Genomic DNA, 25,181 nt, shown 5'->3' on the forward strand with positions numbered 1-25,181 from the left:
ATTATTTTGTTTTGTGTATGAAAACATATTTGTTACTGTCTATTTCCCCAAATTCCACCTGTCATGAGTTTGTGTGCAGCTGCCATGCCTGATAGTAAAAAAAACAAGTGCAAGCAGCTCTTTTGAGGATTGTACACAGCATTCTGCTCCACACAGAATGTTGGTACAGTTTGTTCAGTTACTTTTCCAATTATTGATAACTCTGTTTTTGTTTGTAGATAATTTACCGACTTCTCCAGGAAACAGTTTTAAACACAGCAGGTTAATACTACGAGGAAAGCAAGATGTTATTGTGGTGCAGGAATTAAATTATAATCTTTTTTAAAATTAGTACAATTACATCAGTGTTATTGTAAGCATTCATCATGAAACTATTTAGCAATTGAAGCTTTCTAATCAAATATGTTCTGCAAATACCTCTGTGGTTAATTTTACAGTAATAATAAGCTGTTCCCTGGGTAGCAGTTCATAATACAGTTTGGTGTGTACCAAGTACTTCCAAGGTCTGTAGCTGGGGCTGCTTGTATGCAGCTGCTTGTATTCTCAAAGGTAACAGGAAATTTGAACATATTACACCCGTTCATAGAGCTCTGCACTGGTTTCCTATTGAAAAGAGAATCAATTACAAAATCTTACTACTTGTATTACCTTAAATGCACATCTGTAGCCTAACCCTAAACCTAATATTTTGAATATATGCCTAACCCTAACCTAAACTCAGTTACCTAACCCTTTACCTAAAAATGACATTCCACTATTGGGAATGGGCTTTTGTCTCCATTAGGACAGCTGATACTGACAAGATAGATAATTATACCAGTAAGTCCTAAAAAGGTAAAAACCAGGTATACACACACGCTCACCCACACACACGCAGGTCCTCACTCTTCTCTGGTCTTTCATGTCCTGAAATTATAAAATTAGGTGAATTTTGAGCAACATAATGAGATGGATTGTGACCCAGAGATCGGAAAATAACGAGGGAAACATATCCAAAAACATAAAGATGAAAGTTAAAATCAGGATGCGAAAAGGCAACTTCCTGGGTACACAGTCCTGTTAAGGGAAGTACACACTTTATGTACTCAACTGTCACCTCACTTATTTCTATGAAACTCATTTGTAAGAAAGGCAGAGATCCAAGAGACGTTCCTGAGTGATTCAGTGCTGCAGCCAGCCATCTGTGTTCAAGGCCTTCATGTTGAAAATATATATCCACAGAAAAACCATTCAAACGTTTCACTATGATAGACAACTTACAGCTTTCAGTAAGTTCATGTAATGGATAAAAGTGTACACTCACCACAACAAACAGGAAGATGTTTTAAATGATGACGATGCTTGCTTTATTGTACTTGTAAGTCTCCAATCAAGCGCTGAGTAAAGTAAATACGGAAACAGCAGGAAACAACAGCCCCAGGCTGTCGACAGCCCAAAATGCTCAGCAGTGCACAGACTTCCTTCTCAGTCTCTGAGGAACTCAGCTGCTTAAGGTTAAGTACATTCTTTCCTTCTGAAGGAGAAGATTTTATGAGCTTCATTGTGTTTATTGGTGCTCCAGCTGCTGAAGGTATGCTTTTGTTCCATATTTGATATCAGCTGATGATGTAAGCATTATAAATGTTTAGTGGACCAGGGTGTTACGCAACCTTCCCTCCACATGAAGTCATCCTTTCAGTTCTTTAGGTCTAATGAAAAATTCATCAGAGCTAAACATGACACACAGAAATGGGCTGACTTTGCCTCATTTATGGTTGTTGTTTTTCTGGCATAAACAAACCACAATAAGTAAAATAATAATAATTTAAAAACAGTCTGCTGACAAAATCTTCATGGTTACTATATTTTAATTGGTCTAAATCCACAAAAGTCATAGCACAATATTCTTAATCAAACTGCGCATTTTGATGTTATCTTTGTTTTTTGCTTGTATTGCTTATCACTGAGTTACCTTGGCATTTGAAAAGTGCTAGATAAATAAAACTGAGTTGAGTAGAGTTGATGTATAATTTGCATGTTTTTTTAAAAGCTGCACAATGAGATATATGACAGAAATTTTAAGCAGCATATATTAAGGATGTTTCAGTGCTTATGCATTGACACCCTTAATGAATGGATGAAAGCATTAGTAAAATATTAATTTAAAGATAAATATTTTAAATACTTGGTCAGACCAGCATTACATAGAATAGCACCTCAATCTGCACTTTGTGTGACATATCTCCAACATTTTACCATTTCATACCATTACATTGACTTGCAAGATGATTAGATCAGAATAAAATTAAATTTATCAGAAAACCTGGTGTGAAATGACAAAAAAATGCATCGACAATAGGATGTTTATCTTAACATGACTTGGCATGTTATGACAACAGTATTTTATGAAACCAGGCTGCAGGATGTCATCCCTTTCAGTGCATGATTTGCAGTGACAGAAAACACAAAATGTGCTGTAAAAACACACATCATGACAGGTTTTTCACATACGTCTTCATAAAAACAGATTCAAACAAGAGATGAATTTGGATCTTCTGGCTGAAAGACTTTTTTCCTTCTACACAGTCCAACTCCCCTTTTTCAACAGGTAAATTTCTATTTTCTGACTTGTACCTGACATGTAAGAGACAATAGTCCAGTGTGTAGGTATTTTTATGTCCACATACAAGAATAAACAAAACAAAAATCTGTCACTGAACACAAATCAACAGACACTGTGACTGTGTTAAAAAGGAACATATTGAATAATCAGTGAGGGTGTGGAGTAAATGAAGAACAAGCAGATAAAATACCTAATTTTCTCAAGATGTGTAGTATTACACACATTTCTGATTAAATAAATATGCATGTGTGACTATTTAAAGCTCTCCAAACCATAGTTATTGCCTGCTGCCAAAAGCAAAAAGACAATCATGTTTTTGCCTGTGTCTGTGTGTACACATGTACATTTGTCTGAAGTGTTAGCAAAATATTTCATGAATCACTGAACTGATTTTAATGAAATATTCAGAAAGTATTTACTGGATGTACATCTACAACTGAGTAATACTATTTAACCCATTGCAGCAACAGACAACACATTAATAAAGCTGTAGCTATATCATTTTTCAGAGCAGCTTCCTATTTAAGAAGACAAAGCTGCATGTTGTCAACAAGAAATGTTCCCTCTGTCAAAAATGTCACTGATGGATTGCGGCTGGATAAATGCGAAACAAAGAAACATGCATACTGGAAAACATGGTGGGATATACTACAAGAGGGGCCAGAGGCTAACAGTCCTAGAATTCATCCAGGCACGTCGTGTCATGTTGTCAAGTTGACTGGTGATGAATGAGGAAGCCTCTCGCTACGAGCTGGAGACGTGTAAGGATGCTCAGGATCGTGGTGTCACCATGTGGGATGCTCGCTGCAGCCAAGACAAATTACCCCTGATGTGCACCGGAGATTTCCGCTAACCCACTTGACATTTTAGTGATGTCTCGTTAATTCAACTCTGTCTCCCCTATGAAGAACATTCATTTGCCAAAAAATAAAAAATAAATGAAAAAATCCTCCTGCAACACTAATTTATGCTCAACAGAAATGACCGTGGAGAATGCAACAAGAATTCTGATATTATGATAAAAGTGAGGTGGAGTCTGGGAGCATTTATTCATCCATCCATCCATCCATCCATCCATCCGTCCATCTGTCCATTCGTCCATCCGTCCATTCGCCCATCTATTTTCTTTACCCACTTCTCTTTTCCAGGTCGCTGGGAGCCGGTGCCTTTCACCAGCCATCATTGTGTGAGTAGCAGCATTTATACAAATAAACTAAATTTTCAAAAAATGTTATCCAGATTTTTATCAATTAGTTAGACAGCATTCACTATAAAGAAATTCAATCAACGGAATGACAGTTATTTATCTGCAGATGTCTTCAACTTAGTTAGTGATAATTTAAAAGTATGAATAAAAATAATTGTGTCATTTTTAATTGGAGATTAAGGGAAAAAGTCGACCTTGAAAAGCAAATAAAGGACCCTGCATTAACACTTTAATTGCACACAGAATTAAAATTTTCAGCTCAGACATTTCCAATGAAATACTCAACTGAAAAACACATTTTCAATAATCCATTGGTTTTTCATTTGTGTCTCTAATCCCTTGTTATTAAACTAAGTGGCTGTTGAATGACTGGGCTTGAAGGTGCCAGTAATACTAAGTTCAAACACTTTGTTTAAAACATAACTATAATGCAAAGAGTGTACCAACAAATCTGTCCATACTATTTTTAGCATTTCTTTATAAAAAAAAAGAAAAATCATTTATTTTCTTAATTGTTTGGTTTACTCTATCACATACTAAAGACACGCAGATATATGTTAGACAATTACTTTTAACTAAAACACTTTTCACAAGAAATGAAACTTTGTTTCCATGAGCTGGAAGGGTACCAACAATTATATTTGTCTATATAGTGATTACCATATGATATGTTTCATTTTCTTTGTCAGTCTGAAAATATAAAAGACAAATGAAATATAAAGGCACTGTTTATAAAACATCTTAAAACATCTGGTGCAGTCTTTATAATAAACTGCAGGTCTGGGTAGAATTTTTGGAGAAAACCAAAATTTGGGCCTTTTGAATTTTTTCCCTGAGGAGCCTTCTCAGCTGTTTTCCTAACCAGTCTTGCTGACACACCAGAGACTTCACACCAAACTCCTCCACATACAGCACTATCCTCCAAACACATCCCCCAGATATCTCACATCCTGCAGTTATATCACTGATATGATGCAGAAAGAAAATGTTTATTACTGCTTTTCTAATGTGTGAGCAAAACTGGAGGTTTATTTTTGGCCATGTTGCTAGTTCATTTTGGTTTGAATTAGGAGCAAAGGGCAGACAAAAGCCAGTACCACCAAACTATCAGCACATTTTCCCACAGACAAATGGGTTATCTTTGAAACGAGAACAATTTGTGAATACAGAATAATAGTCTGGGTGAACGAGGGCTCATATTTACTTCACTAGAACCTTCCTTTTGTGGGTTTTTCTTTGTCTGTTGCTTTTATGACAACTGAAACTGCCTTGATTTGATAGAAGCAACACATGAGTTCTAAATTAAATGCTGTAGCTGCATTTAACAGTTTTTTTAAATATATATAAAAGAACTTGGATAAAAGCCTGTTTTCAATTTTATGTGTTTACTTTCTATGATTCAAAAACCAATAAAGCTTGCATAGATATAAATGAGCAGTAAAACAGAACAGGAGAGTTAAAATCGACGTTTTTATTTTTTAAGTGATTAAATAAGATCTATAAACTATTATTATGATTAAGCTGTTTATATCAGGACAGATTATTTTATTCAGATCAAGTTAAATTGGTCAGTTTAAACATATATAATCTAATTAGGTTCTTTTATAAAACACAACTCACTCCAAGCAACCTGTTGGAAAAAAAAAGTCACTTAAAGCGTTTAAGTGAAATCAGCCCTTTGGAGGGCATTCCTCTACCAAAGCAAACTGAATGAATGTGTTCCTTTGGGAAGAACAGTGGAAGCACACAGCTGCCTCTTATTTCCCTTTGAAATCAGCTCAGCCCCAAGTGTTCACATGTACATAGAATGATATGAAAATGTAAAAATAAAAAAAAAAGTAAAATATTTCTGCTTCTTCTCTGGGTCACAATGATCCCAAACAGTTGAACTTTGATTTGATTGGTTGAACTTTTTTTTTTTAACCAGTAAAATAGATTTAACAGTCTGCATGTTATTTTGGGTAGGTTAGAACCAATACTTTGAGCTGTCTGTGCAGCTCAGCTGACGTCAGCTTCTCATGTCACTGCATAAAAAACTCTGAGTCAGCAACTGAGGATATTTCTGTACAGATCAATTCAACAGTAATTAAATGCTGCTGCTTCCATTGTGTACTGACTGCTTTTACTGTATTACCCTAACCCTCAAGTGACTGCAGAGTGTACTGATGTGGGTATGGTTTAATCTCAATAAAACCAATTTTAGTTTTGTTCCAAGCACAATGATTTAAGGCAACACAGTTTTGTCAGTAGCTGTGTTTTAACATACAGTTTCCATTAGCTCATTAAATACATTAGCTTGTGGTAAATTACCATTTTAATACAGTGAATGTCTTTTTAATTGTAACATAATTGCAAGCATACAAAATATGCATGTGTGTAACTTAACCAAATATAAAGAAGTATTTAGATAGCCTAACATGGATACTTTAAAATGTATGACTTTTGACTATTTGATTCACCTCAGTCTTATTTAAACAACAGGTTTCATGTCAGTGACATTGTTTAATTTAACTTTTGAGAACCACTAAATTAATTATAGTTTTGACTTAGTACCTGCTAACAAGCTCTGTTAGAAATCTGCACATTTTATAACATTTAAAGAGGCTACATAGTGCTAATTTAGAATAAAAAAGTATTTTGGAGATTTACTATCATGGTTTACATGCATATTGTTCAAAAACAAGCCATTTTCTTATGTTGTACATTGCTTCAGCACCTTTTTCCCCCTTTCATGGGTTTGATATATATTTTTACAAGGAATATTAATTTAAAAAATGTGAGGCATGTTATCTGAAAATGATATACCGGAACATGTGATGTGCTGAAATGATTTTAAAATAGTTTGCTATTAATATAAATATGATTACTTTTATTGATTCTGCATCCATGACCTCCTATCATAATACGGTTCTAATGAGCTTGAAATATCTTTGCAGCATTTGGTTTATTGTTTGTGTCTTTTGATTCTTACTGTCATAAAAACTATATCGATCTCAGTTGCAACAGCATAAAACTATGCATTGAATTTTCAGGAAGTTCTTTTATTATAAATTAAATTCCTCACTAGGTTTAGAAGGAAGATGAGTTATATTTAAGAAAGTGCTTTCAAAGTGATCTTCAAAAGTTGTGCACTCAGGGATATTTTGTCAAAACTGTGTGTGTGGTGAACAGATGCTGCAGGGGCCCCATTATTGTTGATGGTCATCTCACCTCTTCCCTGCAGCTGTCGCAGGTGGGTTCATGGTCAACATCCAAAACTGTCGATATTTGCCACTGCTGGCAACATTCAGGATGGCTTCAGTTTCTGTTCACTGCTTCAGGCTGCTTGTTGTATCCAAATTGGCTCTGTTCTTCAAGTAAACCTAAAACTGTGACAACTGTGTTATTAATATTTAAGACTTCTCTTATCCCTTTAAGGCAACATGCAATTCTTTCATTTCCTGCAAACAGTGCAGGAAAAGTGGAGAGGGGCTTATGTGTGATGTGTAGCCATGATTGACAGATCATATTGGCAACCCTAGTGGGCAATAGGTTTATGCATGCATGGGATGAACCCTCCTCATGTTTGTGTGGGTTTATGCCGATAAGGGAAAGCTGTGTGAATCACTACGGTGGAACATGCGACGTTGAGTGAAAGCTGACCTGGTGAACTCAGAACCTGGGGCTGTTTCAGGGAGTTCTCCTCACTGAGGCTGCCTTCAGCTGAAACACGCTCCAATCAATACACCAGATGCTTTACACAATTCTGGGCATCAGAAATGCTACTCTTCTCACAAATGATTCATCCCCCCTCTGACTACTGCCTGCTGCATGATTACATCTATATCTCACCTACCACTAGCTTTTTTGTCATGCATATCTATGCAGTTGAAGATAAAATTATTTTTGTCAATACCAGTTATAGATTAAAACTTGTTTGAAGAAATAACCAACATGTAACCAAACGGGTTTGTCCAAAACCTTGGAGTCATTGACGATGACTACTTGCAATATTGAACTGTGTTAAATAATTTACTGTAAAATCCTATTTCTAATAAACTTGGAAACTTTGGTATGGGGTCTGATATATAACAGTTTCTAAACATTTAAAATATACAATGGGTCAAAGAAAATGGTGTTCATTGCAGTTTATAACCAAATCTGTCGTGATCTGTAAGTTTGGTTTTGCATAGCTTGGTCATCAAGACCTTGAAACAGGACTGGCCATCCTGGTTTTCATGCCAAGGCTTTCACTGTGTTCAGGATGAGAGGACAGATGTGATGCTTATGGCAGTTGTGCTAGCACCTCATAATCCAATGATGGTTTTAAGGGATAGCTGAAGCCTGACGTAACCCAACAGAGTTGTGCCAGGGCAGGTGTACGGAGCATCTCAGGATGCAGAAAGTGGCTTGGATAACTGGTTCATGATATATTTTGCTAGATGTATAAACAAATGAACAGCCCCCCACCACCACCACCACACATGCACACACACACAAACATTATCACTACCCTTCCCCTGCGGTGACAGGCAGCAATTCTGTTTGTCTATATAGTCACCTGTGATTTATTGTCCTAATTGTGCAAAGCTTTACACTATTGGTCAACAAGTGTGTTTAAATTGTGGCCATCTCAGGCAGAGGTCAAAAAATATCTGTTTGGGGATCAGTGCAGGTTTTCCAATATCAGGACTAGTTGAATTATTAAGGCGATGCTGCTGGAGAAAGTGACCCCTGCCACCTGAGATCTTCCTTCATCAATCGAAACGCAGTGAAGCACAGATGGTTCTTTTCATCCGAGGGAGCTCTTGTGTGTCCGCATGTGGGTGTAAGATAAACTTATGTGTCAGCCAAGAGGCTGTATTGGCCTATTTGTGCTTCCTGCTCTTTTAATGAAAGTGAGATTTGCTCTTCCAGCCCCTCACTCCCCGATGCTGTGCTGTCCCACTTACAAACTACTGCAAGACTCCTGTCAGCGGTCCAACTGAATAATCGGCAATCGAATCTCTGACGGCACAAACAGACATCTGTGAGAACCAGCGAGAACACTGTCTTCATCTGTCTGGTCAGTGCTAGCCAACATCAGATCAAGAGATCTGTGTCTTTGGTTAAAAGAAATGGATGTGTGCGCTGCACTGTGGAGTGAACTCCTCTCTGTGGGCACACGGTGCACTGAAAAGGAGCGGATCTGACAAAAAACACATACGACAGCAAAACTAACCTCTACCTAGACCTTTTTTTGTTTCTCTCAATCATGTAACACCTTCAGAAAAATATCATCACTCAAGAGTTGGCGTCTGGTTTCTGTAAACATGACTGTGGAGTCAAGGGTTTTTAAGCTTCTCTTTATTTCTTTGTATCATCAAAACATGACATGCTAGAGAAAAAGTGCAATAAAAGTAAATGCATCTTAAGGATTAAAGCCCTAGCATTCCTTGAAGGAATGCATATCACTTGCAGGATTTCATGACAGAGTTTTAGACTGAGATCATCTTGTGATGAGAAATGCCGAAGTTGTAGATGTTTTGGTCAAATCTTGAAAAAACATTATGCATGTAATATCTTGCACGGCATGTTGGCACTTGACATATGTGTTGTAACTCTCAGCTACTACCACAAATTTTTTCTCAATATCTGTAAAGGTACACTGAGGTATAGCTATTTATGTGTTGGCTAAGGTTGATTAGCTGTGGTGGTCATCTTCAATTGGGTAGATGTACAAATACTTTTCTGATTGAGTTTCAGTAAAATCTGTCTAGTGATTTATGAGATATTTCACTAACAGACAAACATTGTTGACTCCGTTAGTTAATGCCAAGGTTTTAGGCAAAAATGTTGCACAATGAGTTATGCTAAAAGTATTTGTTGGGGACAGTGCTCAGCTTCTATCACACCAAATTTTAGCTCAGTATCTGTAAAATTGACTGAGTTGTAGCTGTTTTTGGGCTGACTCCAAAAGTTAATTAGTTGTAGACATCAACCCAATGACTATTTTCTGAAAGTTTCTTTAAAATCCCTTCACTGATTCATGAGAAATTTTGCTAATGGTCCTGGGCAAAAGCATTATTGTTCGCCTTCGCCTTTCAGAGTCAGATGATAAAAAGAGATGGGCAGCCTTAGAAGAAACTCTGCTTATTAAGAAGGCAAAGAGAGACTTCACGGAAAGATAATCTGTGTGTGTGAAACATTACACAGAGGAAAAGAAAACTGACAGCAGGTGAGGGTCAGGGTAGGGTTAAGATTGAAGAGGGAGGAGCAGAGATGATGTGCTCCTGGGATTCAGTGCTGAGGGGAATCTGAAGAGAGCAGCTTCTGTGACTCACTGGAGCTTTTTACCTCACCGGACCTTGACAGGTAGCTGTGGCTGTGCCTGCATTAGAAGATCCGGAAATAAAAAAAACTGCACGGCTCAGGTGTACACTGATAAGAAGATCTTTGTTTTCCTCTCCCTTACACACATGCAAAGACTGTCAAAAAAGTTCATTATTTTTAATAGAAAAAAGCAAAAACCGGACACATTCTGGAGCAGAGCGGGAAGCAGAGAGGTGGGAGGAATGCACTGATGAAGGTGTGTTTTTTGTGTGAGTAAGAGAGAGAGAGAGAGAGAGAGAGAGAGAGAGAGAGAGAGAGAGAGAGAGAGAGAGAGAGAGAGAGAGAGAGAGAGAGAGAGAGATGAGGTGAGGAGGAGGAGGAGGGGAGATGAGGGAGAGAGCGATGTGGAAAAAGGAGGGTGGAGAGGAGAGAGATGAGCCACACTTGGTTGAAGGACTCCAGTGGAACGAGGAGGGACTTTTAAGAGTTGGATCAGGAACGATATGTTTCATGACAGAAGTCCTTCAGTTTGTTGTGACGGGACAGAAAGGCAGCTGAAAAGATGGATAAATGGAACCAGCAGGAGAACTCACACAGACTCACATAACCTCTCTGTCTGTCTGTTTAACCCGATCTAAACCGTCTGGGAAGAATTGTTGCGACAAGTCAGATTTTTAAGGTTTGGTCACTTCCAGGATGACTGACCTCCAGGATTAAAGAATAGAAGAAGTTGGAGGAAGTTTAGTTGTAAAGTTGGATACTACTGAAGCCACAATGGAAGTATACACATGTTTGTGCTTGGTTTTTGTTGCACTTTCTCCAAGGGGTAAGTTGTTTTCCCTCAGATATATTTGTATCAGATTTTTTTTACGACATAAGAAACTATGCAAAAATATTCAGTAGTCAGAGAGCAGGGAGGGGTATTCAGTTTAGAGATGTACCAATTAATCAGCAGACAGATTAATCAATCCAACTGACTGAGCAGGATAGACCAAGACTGATTGCCTGATCATTTGAAAATGACCAAAATTGGCCTATTAAAATCAGTTGGGTAATTAAAATCTATTGGCCGACTAATTGGTAAACCATTTTAACTGGTTAATAGGCCAACTAGTTAATCGACCAACCAATTTTGATGGGTAGGTATGTGCAGGCATTGAGTCAGTACAGACATGGCTGATAGCATCCATTTTAATCAGCAGACTGATATTGGCCCATTTCTAAAAATTTAACAAACGATCACGCCTGTACATACGTAATCAATTACCAAACAGGAAACTGAAGATGCAGCTGCCCACAAATTGGTTTTTCAAACAAGAATGCTCATCTATATATTATTTTTAAGTGTAAAGGTTTTTTTAAATGTTGTTAAAAAAAAAACATTTTAACTGAAGCAAATATTGGTATATGAAAAATACATATTGATAAAAAAATCGTGTTGTATACTGGTATCATCCATGGAAAACTTAATATCTGTCAGCATCAAATTTAGTTTTTTATTTTTGTTTGGATGAGTGTACGGTGTTTATTGAACAAAGGAGAGAGGTGTTTTAACTTTTACTTGTTGTGTCATATTAGAGTATTGTATCAGTCTTTTATTATTTTTTCAGATATCATTAACATAAACATTTAGTTGAAAAAATAGTATCCATATTGTTCAGAACTAACACTGCTGCGTCCCTGATCACTGTTGGTTTTGGCTGATATACCACTGAGAAGCACAAATATTGGGCTTTTATTAGAACTTTTTTTTTAATTCTCCCTGAAATTGCTGAATTCTACAAAATTGTTTTTTTTAAAGCAGCAGAGGGACTTGCTTTCTGAGAAATAAAATCAAGTTCAGCTCTTAATCTTAGTCATCTTTGTGCAATCCAGTCGCAGCCTTATGCTATTCATTAAAAAGGCAAGGATTTCTTTCTTTCTTTTTTGTTTCAGGCTGAATTCACTGCATGAGTCATAATCTCTGACAAATACATGTAACCTTGGGGACACAAAAGCTTGTTTTCTATAGTTTTTGTTTTAACTGAATGAGAGCAGAAGCAGTCTCTGTCACTCAAGCTTCGTAGCCTTGATTTATTATTTCTTATCAGACTAGTTAAAGAGCAGTGTGCAATTTATTTGCTGCTGTTGCTGCCTTAGCCTGAGAGAGTGTTTTGATCAAAAGAAATCAGTTTTGGGTTTAGTTGCTAGTTTGTGTCACATCTGAATAATAAAATGGAATACATTGCTTTGCCTGAAAACATTTGTATAAAATGTCGCAAAAAATTACATTTGTCAATATTCTTGCACCAGAACTTTGGTTGTTCTAATTTTTCATCATCTTTAATAGTCTTAAATAGGTACAAATTGTATAATAGTTGTGGATACTGTTTGTTTCATAATTTTGTCTTTGTTATGCATGCTTATGAGTAAAATGTGTACATTTTAGGCAACAATGGTGGGGTAAAAAGTTTGATAAATGCTGCTTTTAAAGCAATAAAACTGATTTTAAAAAATTAAAAGTACTCAAGGCAAAGTCATGAAGATCAGTCAAAAAACAAACAAACAAAAAATCCATAAATTAAGAAACAAAATCTGCACAACGTTTTTCTCATATTGATTGTTTATGTATAAAAATGTGTCAGCAAAATTTGAGACCAAAACCCAACTACCCCGTGCATTTGTTTACCAACGGAAACAGCTGAAATGACTGAAAATAGATCAACAATGGCGACATCTATTGAGCAGCTGTTTGGGGTGGAGAAGTCCAACAGTTTTGATGTTTTGGTACGTATTTTCTAAGATATTGGCTCATTAATGCCAGTAGCAGACATCTGAAAAATAATATTCACACTCCCAACGCTGCTTGTTTCAACACTGTGACGGTACAAGATGTAGACAGTGTGCACAAAAAAACAAGAAATGCCAAGACTCTGGCTATGGGCTAACCCTCAACTAGACTACCCCATTCAAGTAGGCACCTTATGAGCAGCTTAAAAGCATATCATTGATTGAAGATAAATTCAGATTTGAGTTATAAACATTTTGAGCATTAGGCTAGAGTTAAAAAGAATGCACTGATCTAGCAGAAGTTTAGTAAAAGCAGAGTGTTTGAACGCTGACCTCTGTCTTCATGGCAGTCCACTGCCCTGCTTGATCCCTGATATGCTTGACAGTTGTCTTACCCGATCTTTCTTTAGTTCACACTTAGCAGACAATTCACTCTTATATTTCCATCTAAACGTCTTTACATTCATTCTACTCTTATCTGATTCCGCTATATTTGCTTACCTTCTTTGCCAGTATTGTGTAGGTCAGTCACATGACTCAAGCTTCCTCATGGTTTTTGTTTTTTCTATGTTAGAATTGCATATCAATATATCTGGAAAACTATTTTCAGACTGCACCAGTTGTTATAGTTCAGGACTTTTTATGTTCGATTTTGTACTTTGCAGCCTTTAAATACACCAACAAATGTGACTTTGACTCAGTAAGGCTAAAGAAGATTTGTGACATTTCAAGGTTGTCTAATGTCCAACCATGTCAAACAGATTCCGTTTCAAACAGGACCAGAAGAAGTGAGGGGAAAGCGAGTATATCAATTTAATAAGGTATTGATCTGAATCCTTTCAGAACTGTGGATGCCAGTTTTCAGTCAGCTGAAAGAGACAGTCCATCAGCTTTGATTGAGTGGGCAGCAGATGCGGGTCGACAGTATCATAACACCTGAATTCCAGTTTTCAGAATGCAAGTTAACATAGCAGAGCATATTGAAGTGTTATTTACAGCATCAAAGACAATGCAACAAAACTAACATAAAAATGAATCTGCAATGTTTTCCTTCTTGTGCTGTCACACAACTAAACTCATAATAACGTATAAAAATGCCTCTGAGCTCCCTTACAATAGATTTTTGCGCAAAAGTTTCAAATAAAAAAGACTAGACACTTAAATATGTACTTATGGCAAATTTAATAAAATATCAGTGACCCCAGATAAAGAGTACATTTGCCAATGATAATAAAATGGAGGGAGGAGGGATACTAAAGGAAGTGATGAGACGTATGGACTGAAACACAATGGATGCCCTCCGATTCAGATTCATCTTTCTGCTTTTGCTGCTCCCCTACACACACCCACACACACACACACACATGCACACACACGCTCCACACTTCGTCTCATCCCTCAGATACTGTCTCATGTAACCATACCCCACCTGTATAATAGAGGTCACCCTACTTTCACATTACACTCTGTATTCTTTGGCCTCGCTGCATCAGCTGAATTCACTGCAGATGAACGTATTGTTAACGGATGCGTCGTCCATTTGAAATACTGGATTCTATTTCAAAAATGAATATGAAAACAGAGACACAATTCAAAAAGGCTATGCAGATATATCTGGTTCTTGTACAAAGTATGCACATACAGTATGAGGTATTAAACTGAAGCTTTCTCTATTGCATTGAGATCTTTAGTTTTCCTGTTTATAGCTTCTCCCCTATGTTTTCTATGATCAAACCTTTTTTCACATACTTTGTGTTTTTAATCGATCACATATCAAACCGTTTGGCTCAGTTGGGAATAGTGTGCTGTGACTTTTGGTATTTGTATCTTTTTTATATTCAAATTTGTGTACAAAACCCTCTAGAAATGCATTGAGATCAAAACTTTTGTGCTTTTTGAAACTTACTTCAGGTACTTGCTCCATTTGTATCTCCTTATGCTTCCTTTTGTCTCCTTATGAATTCTTTTTCCTCTTTTTCGCTTTCGTTTTTTTCTCTGTACGTCTCTGTTTTGTTCTTCTATGCATCTTTTTTGTCTCCTTATTTTTCTTTTTGGTCATTTTTTACTTCCTTTTGTCTCCTTCTGTTTTGTGTTTCTGATGCTTCCATCTTTGTGCTCAAGCTTTTTCTATATGTCTTCTTTTTCTTTCTGTCCCTCTGCTCTTTGTATTTCTTCTTCTTCTTTATTCTCATATTACAACTAACATTGAAAGTTCAGCTATTATACAACTCACGTTCAACTTTTTCAGCAAATTTCAGCACTCAGCATTCATGCTGCATTTTCACAGAAAATGCAATTTATCTAGTTCATTTTTAATATTCTCTTCTTTTCCTTCTTCTTCTGCAGTATGTACCCAAGTTGGACCTCGTGGCCATGCTGAGGAAAGGCTCCTTCAGAATTTGTTTGTAAATTACAGCAAACTCTCCCGGCCTGTGAAGAACACTTCAGATACAGTGTTAGTCCACTTTGGACTTTCTATTGCCCAGCTAATTGATGTGGTGAGTGAAACCTCACAGCTTTGATAGGTTTCATCAATTAAAAGCATGGGATGTCATAAAAAAAGTCCAAATATATGTTTCTACTTTTAGCTTTTCCCTATAACATTAATTGTGTGTAACCTTCTTTAATTTGTCAAAGAAATCAATTGAGATTTGAATTTTACATCAGCACTATCCTGTCTGAGTCTTTGCTCTCCATGCCTATAGATGTGGTTTACAATAAACTGATTATTTTTGAAACAAATTTTCCACAATTCTGTCATTGTCAGGAAGTAAAAGAAGCTAAACTGTAAATGCATCAGTTTGAGAACTTGATGAAAACAGCAGATTTGCTTCAGCACATCAAACTGCATGCTGCTCTTTCTTTGTTATGATGATGTTTTGCAGCATAATTGTATGAAGGACTCATTTCCACTTGTACCCTCATTCTATTTATGTAGATTCATTATTATATTTTCAAAGCCACACCAAGCAAGAGTAATAAATTTATAGTAAGATCTCTAATCAGCGGAAATGAAACCAGAACAAAAATATATTATATTTTTCCTCCCAAATTAAATTTAGTTGTCAAGTTAGCTAACACAGGCAGTAAATATTCAGCGCTGTCTGTTGAACAGTGTTTCCGTTGCATTAGGTCTTGCCAACGTAGCATCTTTATTCATGCTTGTTCTATTTGCATTTCAGACAATTGGTTTCAAGCACATGCATTTTCAACTCTAGTTGTGAGGATTTAATATAGAAACAATTTTAATACACCCATACAAACCTGCCCAGAGAAGCCCTCAGAATATAGATTAGGCAACTTTTCCTCTCCACAAAGATGATTTTTCCAGTTTTTTGACATTGAGTTAGCTGACAGTGCTTGTTCCACATGCCTGCTGGTGAGTGTCAACTCCAGGTGAAGTTGTCTTTTCCTACAGAGTGTATTCACTGACTGCCGGGTCTTAGATGTTGCTGTGGAAAAGCTGGAGAAAGCAGAAAAGTAACAGTGTGCTTCTGCATCAAGCACTGGCTGCTATATATATATATATATATATATATATATATATATATATATATATATATATATATATATATATGATTTATATATATATATGATTTATGTTTTTTCTAGCATATTACACAATACATCCCAACAGGTTCTGACTGACATATTAATTTAGAAAACAGTTCATTCTGTTTTTTTATTATTTCTATTAAAGGATGAAAAGAATCAGATGATGACAACAAACGTCTGGGTTAAGCAAGTAAGACACTAAGAGACAAAACCAATGCTGACGGTACAGTGAAATAAAATGCTGCAGTCTATAAGTGTGACTACTGTTTCCCTGCAGGAATGGAACGATTACAAACTCCGCTGGAACCCAGAGGAATATGAAAATGTCACCTCCATCCGAATACCTTCTGAGATTATCTGGAGGCCTGATATTGTCCTCTACAACAAGTGAGTTACACTGAATTAAAGGCCTAGCATTCCTTTTCCTGTGAATTTCATTAAAATCCATCCTGTGATCCATAAGGTATTTACAAACAGACCAAATTGACTCCAAATAGCTAATGGCAAAGTTTTAAACAAAGATCTTGTACAACCTGTTAGTGCTCAAATTATTGGGGATCAATCTTAGCTACTACACCAAATTTTAGGTCACTGTCTGTAAAAAGGACAAAATTAAAGCAATTTTTGTATTTTTGAGGGTCAGTTGGCAGCCATCTTGAATCAGGATGACTCCAAAAATTAATCAGTTGTAGCTGTAGATGTACATCTAATGAATATTTTTTAGCTTCATTCAAATTTTAGTCACAGATACATTTTTGGTAACAGATATTCTGGTAACACACATACAGACACACTGCATGGCCTTTCGTTAATTAGGGCGATAATTAGTTCTTCTCCATCACACAGAAGCTTCTAATTGTCACCATTTCAAAGACAAAATCACGTGTCAAGTATTTCTCAGATGCTGATGACTTCATTCCAACAGATGGCAGGACTGCAGGGGGAAAATACAAGAAATCTGTTGTGCCAAACATCTCGTCTTGTGCCAAATTCATAAAGTAATTTAGCTGGAATAAATGTGAACAAGGTCAGCCTTAATGGATAGGCTCACAAAGAAAATTCAGCACCATAGAAAGTATCACATTATGATGGGAAATAAAAGAGGAGGTGGAATTGGATGTGTTTCAACAAGCGTCAGATAAAATGCCCCTGGTGAGAGTGTCTGACATAGATACACATTCATTCATTTTAAATTAAAGAAATTAACCAAAATGAAATCTTTATTAGAAACAAGCATGACATCAATTGCTAAATAACTGTCAGTAATTCTATTTAGGAATGATTGTTAAGACAATGTATAGCAAATGGAAAACAAATTTCATGCTCAACATTTTAAACTTTGTTATATAAATAACTGTCTAGAACAATCGAATGACGAGGATACATTTGAATTTAAAGATAAAGGCAGATTTTCTATGTGCTGTAGCTTTCATCCTATATTTCAGTTGATGGTGTCATATGATGTGAAGAAAGGTAACGAGGGTGCTCAGGTGTGTGAAAGTAACTCTGCCGTGAAATGAAAGGTTTAGTGAAATTAGACAAATAAACAGACATCCATACTACATTTAAAACAAAAGAGTTTAGAGAACCTGCTGCTCTGACAGATTTAAGGGACAGAGAACATCTTCTCTTCAATATCTGCATGCAAAATATTTATTCAGTTGTACTAAAAAAGTCTTTAGAACCATACTAATTAGGATTTGTTATACATAAAAAAATAATAATCCGTAACTGATTTTAAGTTTTAAAAACAGTCTTCAATGATCACTTAACACTCAAAGCGTGTGATGATAATGACTCTCAGCAACTACCACACCAAATTTCAGCTTAGTATCTGTAAAACAGACTGAGTTGTTGCCATTTTTGTGTTGCCTATGGTCAGTTGGCTGTGGCAGCCAACTTTAATTGGGTTGACTTCAAAAGTTAATCAGTTGAAGATGTAGATTCAGTGATTACTGTCTTAAAGTTTCATTCAAATCATATCATATTTTGAAATGACAACCAAGTTTATTTGTCCACTCTGAGGTGTGGTTGAAAGAAGAGACCTTGAGCGATCCAAAGTGTTTCTAATTGCAAACTCACATCACAGATTTTGTTGGAAGAAAATGTGAATTATATTTTACAGATTTGTGCTTCTCCCTCTTTGTCCCTTTCTTCATCTGTAGTGCGGACGGTGACTTTGCAGTAACTCATCTTACAAAAGCACATTTGTTTCATGATGGGCACATAAAGTGGACGCCTCCAGCTATTTATAAGTCTTCGTGCAGCATAGACGTCACATTTTTCCCTTTCGATCAGCAAAGCTGCAAGATGAAGTTTGGCTCTTGGACGTACGATCGGGCCAAGATCGATCTGATTAGCATGGCCAGTGATGTGGACCAGATGGACTACTGGGAGAGTGGCGAGTGGGTCATCATGAACGCTGTGGGCAAGTACAACACAAAGAAGTATGAGTGTTGCACGGAGATCTATGCAGACATCACTTACTACTTCATCATTCGGAGGCTCCCTTTGTTCTACACGATTAATCTGATCATCCCCTGTCTGCTTATCTCCTGTTTGACTGTCCTGGTGTTTTATTTACCATCACAGTGTGGAGAGAAGATTACCCTATGTATTTCAGTGCTGCTGTCCTTGACAGTGTTTCTCCTGCTGATCACAGAGATTATACCATCTACGTCACTAGTGATTCCACTGATTGGTGAATACCTGCTATTCACCATGGTGTTTGTCACACTTTCCATCATAATTACAGTTTTTGTGTTAAACGTACACCACCGGTCGCCAAAAACACACAGCATGCCTCACTGGGTACGCAGAGTGTTTTTGGACTTGGTACCTCGAGTCCTGTTCATGAAACGCCCACCGGGCACAGCAAAGCAGCACTGCAAGAAGCTCATAGAGATGATGCACCGAACAACCGTGATCTCTACAACGAGCAACTCACAGGCCTTCTGGATAGGATTAGACACAGAGCTAAGACAGATGACCCAGACAGATAATACACTCCCAAAGACTCCATCTGACAGTCCAAGGATCCTCGTCTGCTCAGCCTCTTCACCATCTTCCTCCTGTGAGGACTGCAGCGAGGATCATCCACTGAATGCCAACCTCTTCTGCAGATCCACATCTGGCAAATATTCAGTCCTGTCAGAGAAACAACCGTTACGTAGACACAACTCTGCAAGCATGTCTGCGTCACAGTTGTCCTTGCCTCCAATTTTGCCACTAGCTCCACTTCAGAACCCCTCCAAAGAACGACCCAGCACGCTGGCCCTTAACGGTCGTTCCTTCAGCGCAGAGCAAATGTGCAACCATCAGGAGCAGCTTCCTCAGGGATCTGAACCTCGATGTCGCTCCCACAGTTTCCAGTACTGCTGTCTGCATGATAATGGGGTAAAGGGGAGCCCAAAGCAGGTGAAAAAAGTACCCTCTAGAGAGAACTCACCAGAAACCCCAACAGCAGTGTCCACCAAAGATGCAAGCACCCAGTTAGATCGTCCGAGCCCGACAATATCACCAGCTATGCAACGAGCCATCGAGGGGGTTCAATACATCGCTGATCATCTCAGGGCAGAGGATGCAGACTTTTCAGTAAGTAAGGAGAATTAACTTCTAATAAAGTTACCAACAAAGTCTTAATAAAAACAGCAGTTTACAAATAGTCATATTCATAAAGATCTATGGAAATAAAACATCTGCCTTTTTATCATATTTTAGGTTATTAAAATGCAACTAAAGAAATTGTATTTTCTACAAAAATGCAGTGTGAATGCTGAGTGCTGGATGATTTTGCTAAAATTTGTTGAGTTTTTAATGCTAAAAGAGGTAGAACCCTAGCTAAAAACTAAAAGTAACAAAAGGCAAGCTAAAAGCTACATATAATGAAAGGTGAGCTAAATCTTAAAGTAGCAAAAGTCTAATTTATAGTAAAAGTAGCAAAACACTTAATAAAAGCTGCAAAAGGTTAATTAAAATAAATGAAGAGATATCAATGTATGAAGAGTATTAAACTTTTAAAAACCCAAAATCAAAGCACCCATGTCCTGACTGAGCTGAAGATTTTGGTAAAAATGAATGACTAAAATACCATAAAGTAAGCAGAAAGAGATAGATTGCAGAAACCGTATGAGAAAATGAAACAGAAAAACAATAGTGTGGATGTTTAACTAGCATTCACACTATTATTCATGTGTCATCTATAATTTGCTTTATTCATTTGTTTATTTTGAGGTATAAAGAGATTTTGCACTGTACACTACTTGGAGACCTTAGTAAAATATTAATTTTTTTTGTAAAACACAAGGAACTGGTAACCTTCAACTGTCACTCAGAGGAGGCAGCAGAAGTAGTCCCACTGAATTTCATGTGTACACACACACCTTTAAAAAATGCATATATTGCTGTAGCTTACACTGAGAGAGGACAAGAAAACTCCTGCAAAATCTTTGCTCTCACAGCAGTCACATTGGCAATTTATTTCTTTGTCAAACTGAATAAACTCTTTCTAAAATGAGACGTTAGATAACTTCGTACTTATCATCTTAGAGATTTCCAGTATCTGAGTACAGTCTGTGTCTGTCTGTGAATGTATCTGAGTGATTTGGGAAAAGGTGGGAGAAGTCTGGCCACCTGCCTACAATACAATATAAATAATGCTTACCTGAGCCTGTTTGGAAACAAAATCATTTTCCAGGGAATACAAGATAAACATGCATACTTTCTGATGATATTTGCTGTTGAATGCCTGTCTGCGGTCTCCACTTTTTGCTAAAGATTAAATAAATATATAGCACTAATATGATTCAAATGGCTCTTCAACTGTCTCTCCAGTTTTGGCTCTCCAAAACTCTGCATTTTCCACAGTGCAGCTTTGTATCCCCGGTGTACTTTTGCCCTCCTGTGTGCTTTACCGAGGCACTTCTCAGGAGAATTTCCAGTAATGATGATCTGTGTGACACGGACAGTCTCCTCAGCTGAGGATTGACTCTTTTAGACATTTACAGGAGTCAACACATTTTATTTTCCATGTTAAAATGTGTTCATTCTGTTTCTAAATGCCACACATTTAAATAATCTCTGCTTCATTCATTTTGCCATTTCAAATTTCTTGACAACAGTTCAGGAAAATTCACAGGTTTGAGCTTTTAAAACCAGCTCCAGCTGTTTTCTCCTATCTTTTTCACTTTTTGAGTCATTTTCCCATCAGGCCATTGGTATTTTAATTGTGTTGTCAGGTTAAAATGATAAAATGTATGCAAATGAACTAACTGATTTAAGCTACTTATTGCAAAGTATGAAATCAAACATAAAAAGATTATCCTGAACTAAATCAAATAATGCAGTTTGAAAGAGTTTCAGTTTCCCAGATATATTGATATGTAATTATGAAATGCGGGTCCACACTCAGTGTAAACAAAGCATTTGGCCAAATGTGATAAAAACCATATGAAAGCTTTAATTACATGATAGTAATTAAAGCTGGCTGTAGTCTGGTAAAACTGATTATGGTCGGTAAGCAAGCGTGCGTAGTAGTTGGCATCTGGTCACAAATTTTCCTCGCAAATTTTGAATTTAAAGAATCATTGACCCTCAATATGAGGAAATATTGTGCAGATTTTGTTCCTTATTTTCTGAATTTTTTTGCACAGTCATTAAGACTTTGCAATGACTACCTTTGAGATTAAATACTGAAACAATTTTGGGGGCCAAAAATATAATCCCTGATTTGTGACTGTGGCTGAGAAGCACTGGCATGATTCATCTTGTAAAATGGCAAACAAATTCTTGCAACAAATGTGTCATTTAACTAAACTGTAGCCAAAATAGAAGCCGTCTGTGTTTAAGTATCAGGATGTTTGCATTTTTTCAAATACTGACATGAGTTAGAATCTTCTTGTAGCCTAATGTATGATGTTTTCTTTTACTGTCTCTGATATTAATATTTTAATATGTTAGCCTGCAGACATTCTTCTGTCTGTGGTCAAAAGTATTCATATACTCTTTAGTCCTTTGTGTTTTAGCCCTGATCTGTAATCTCCAGAACAGCTATTTATTTCAGCTACTCCCTTCTTCAGCAGTCGCCACAGCAAGCAGACAATTTCTGCAGCAACCTGGGCTCAAACCAGAAGCCTTGGGAATACAAGACCACAGCACTAACTACCAAGCTCCCGCAGCCCCTAACACATCTGAAATATAAATATTTGGATTTTAAGAATTTCTGCTGCTGGCAGTTCTTATTTGCCTACGCCTACTGCATAAAACTTTGAAAATTATTAGCTTGGTTTCACCTTTCAAAACAGTGGCCTTAATTTTTTTAGACAGCCACAGCACCCAAAACTTGAATAACATGAATAATACCAAAAATAGCTCCTAGCACCCACTAAACCCCAATCAAAAACAAGTGTACTAGACAATGTATTTTTATTTTCCAAAAATAGATAAGAGTAAAATATTTAATTAGCAAAAAATAATATGAGACAGACTTCACGTCTTTCAGTGCCAAACTGAATGAAAATGCACGACATGTTTAAAATGTCTTCTCAAACATCCTTCAGACAAATCACAGCATAATTTAAAGGCACCGTTTGTTGTGTAGCTTTTTGCTGTGAGTCTCAGCAAAGACTAAAAGGCAAAGTTTTTACTGCAGCCACAGAAAAATATTAAGCATCAGATTTGTGTAAAGACAGCATGGATGCAGTACTAATCTTCAAGTGTTTTGGAAACAAAGTCAATTAGAGAAATAGCATTTTTTGTTAAAATGCAGCATGAATGCTGAGTACTGAACGACATCGTTAAGATTTTCTGACGAAACTAAAACAGTTGTTAAAGCTAAAGGCTGAACACTAGCTAAAGGCTAAAAGCAGCAAAATGCTAGCTACTAACCAAAAGTAGCAAGATTCTAGCTAGACTCTAAATGTAGATAAAAGGGTAAAAGCGGCGAAATGTCAGCTAAAAAGTCAAAAGTAACAAAAGGCTAGCTAAGAGTAGCAAACGTAGCTAAAAGCAGCTGTGAATAAAGTTATACATTTTGAAAAGTATAAAACTTAAAAAAACAAAAAGTCATAGCACCCATTTCCTGAATGAGCTGAATGTTTTGATGCATGAATGGATAAAACAGCTGAAAGTATGCAGATGTAGTTCGACTGCAAAAAATGAACCAAACAATAAAAAGCAAGAAATAGTATGAATGTTGAGCCAGCATTCACACAAATATCAGGTAAAAGAGAAAAAGATTTCTAAAAATGTAAATATGGATTCCTTATATTGTACTGACAAACTCCAGTCAGAGGAGGCCAGTCTTAAATGAACAAGACATTTATAATTTCATTGTAAATTAAAACTGAGTGACCATTTGAAGAGTGATAAAAGCATCCATAATTCATGACAATTCAATGAAAGGTAAAAAGTGCTGTCTATTAAGAAGAAAGTTGGTTTGAGATTTGAAATGTCCCTTTGTGCTGTTTGTTCTTTCTGCCAGGTGAAGGAGGACTGGAAGTATGTGGCGATGGTCATTGACAGGATTTTCCTCTGGATGTTTGTGCTGGTGTGCATTCTGGGATCTGTGGGACTCTTCCTTCCTCCTTGGTTGGCTGGAATGATCTAGATTCTGTGCATCAAGGAGCAAGAGAACTGACAGAAAGACATGCTGTCTTATGTTGTAAGAAAACAAAAGGAAAAGTTTATCTTTTTTTCTGTTTAAAGGAACTACATGTCACAATTCTTTGCTTTTATCCGTTGTTATCAAAAGGTTCTCCTCAGAGAAACAAGATGAAATATCTCTCATTGATCCCCGTGGGCATATAAATCCTTCATGAGGGCAAAAGTCCAGGAGCGAAAATATCCCACCGTGCCACTTCATCTTGACATCTAGCTGCTTTCCTCCAACTGTCACTCTGTGATAAAAAATGAGAAAAATAGACTTTGACTAATTTGAAAATGGTGACAGAATGAAACTGAAGAACAAGAATTTAATAAGACTTTACAGGTTTGAATTTTGGTCTCAGTATCTTGACAAAAGCACAGTTAACAATGAACATTCACAGACGATTAATAAAGACATTCTAAAAATCCTGTTTCTGTGAAAACATGTCCAAATTCCTCACTGGGAGAGATTTCTGTTTGCTGAAAGGGCAGAAACACATTGAGTTTTGTTTTTGTTTTTTGTTTGTTTTTATTCCAGCATAAAACACACAAATAGTTTTTTTTGGCAACTTATTTTTATTTCAACTACATATTTAGTTTCAGTCTCTACAGTTTTTAATAAGCACTCCATCCCCTCAATGACCACATACACAAAAAGTCACATGTACTTTTTTTCTTTACTTGATAAATAAACATCTGTAATAATTCACTTTAGTTATATATGTAATGCCTGCTGCTGGAGCTGAAAAGGTGATAATGTTTTTGTGCCCATGTTTGTGTTTATTTGTCTGTTTGTTAGCAAACTATCTCATGAACCACGGGGTGGATTTTAATGAAACTCTCATGGATGTAACTGATTAGGTTTTGGAGTCAACTCAGTAAAATATGGCTGCCACAGCTAAGCAACCTTAGCAAACATGGCTATAATTCAATCAGTTTTACAGATATTAAACTAGAATTTGGTGTCTTCTGTCATCTTGTGAGATCTTGCAATATTGCATGGAATTGTGCTTAATGTGAATTACAAGATTTGACAAAGATGATCGTGGTTTATATGTCTTGCATGAAAGCTGGTGGGTGATATGCATTCCTTTGGGGAATGCTAGGACTTTA

General features: G+C 36.7%; 1 protein-coding gene across 1 annotated transcript; it reads left to right on the forward strand.

Annotated features, from left to right (window-relative positions):
• The first annotated feature begins 10,562 nt into the window (after positions 1-10,562).
• Positions 10,563-24,816, forward strand: chrna4b (cholinergic receptor, nicotinic, alpha 4b). The gene is made up of 6 exons (XM_037976833.1): positions 10,563-10,926; positions 15,216-15,367; positions 16,570-16,614; positions 16,702-16,811; positions 18,590-20,018; positions 23,905-24,816. Exons 1-6 carry the CDS (start codon positions 10,875-10,877, stop codon positions 24,028-24,030), a joined length of 1,914 nt encoding a protein of 637 aa, XP_037832761.1. The 5' UTR covers positions 10,563-10,874; the 3' UTR covers positions 24,031-24,816.
• The last annotated feature ends 365 nt before the right edge of the window (positions 24,817-25,181 follow it).

The sequence above is a fragment of the Kryptolebias marmoratus genome, linkage group LG8 (assembly GCF_001649575.2).
Source record: "Kryptolebias marmoratus isolate JLee-2015 linkage group LG8, ASM164957v2, whole genome shotgun sequence".
Lineage (NCBI taxonomy): Eukaryota > Metazoa > Chordata > Actinopteri > Cyprinodontiformes > Rivulidae > Kryptolebias > Kryptolebias marmoratus.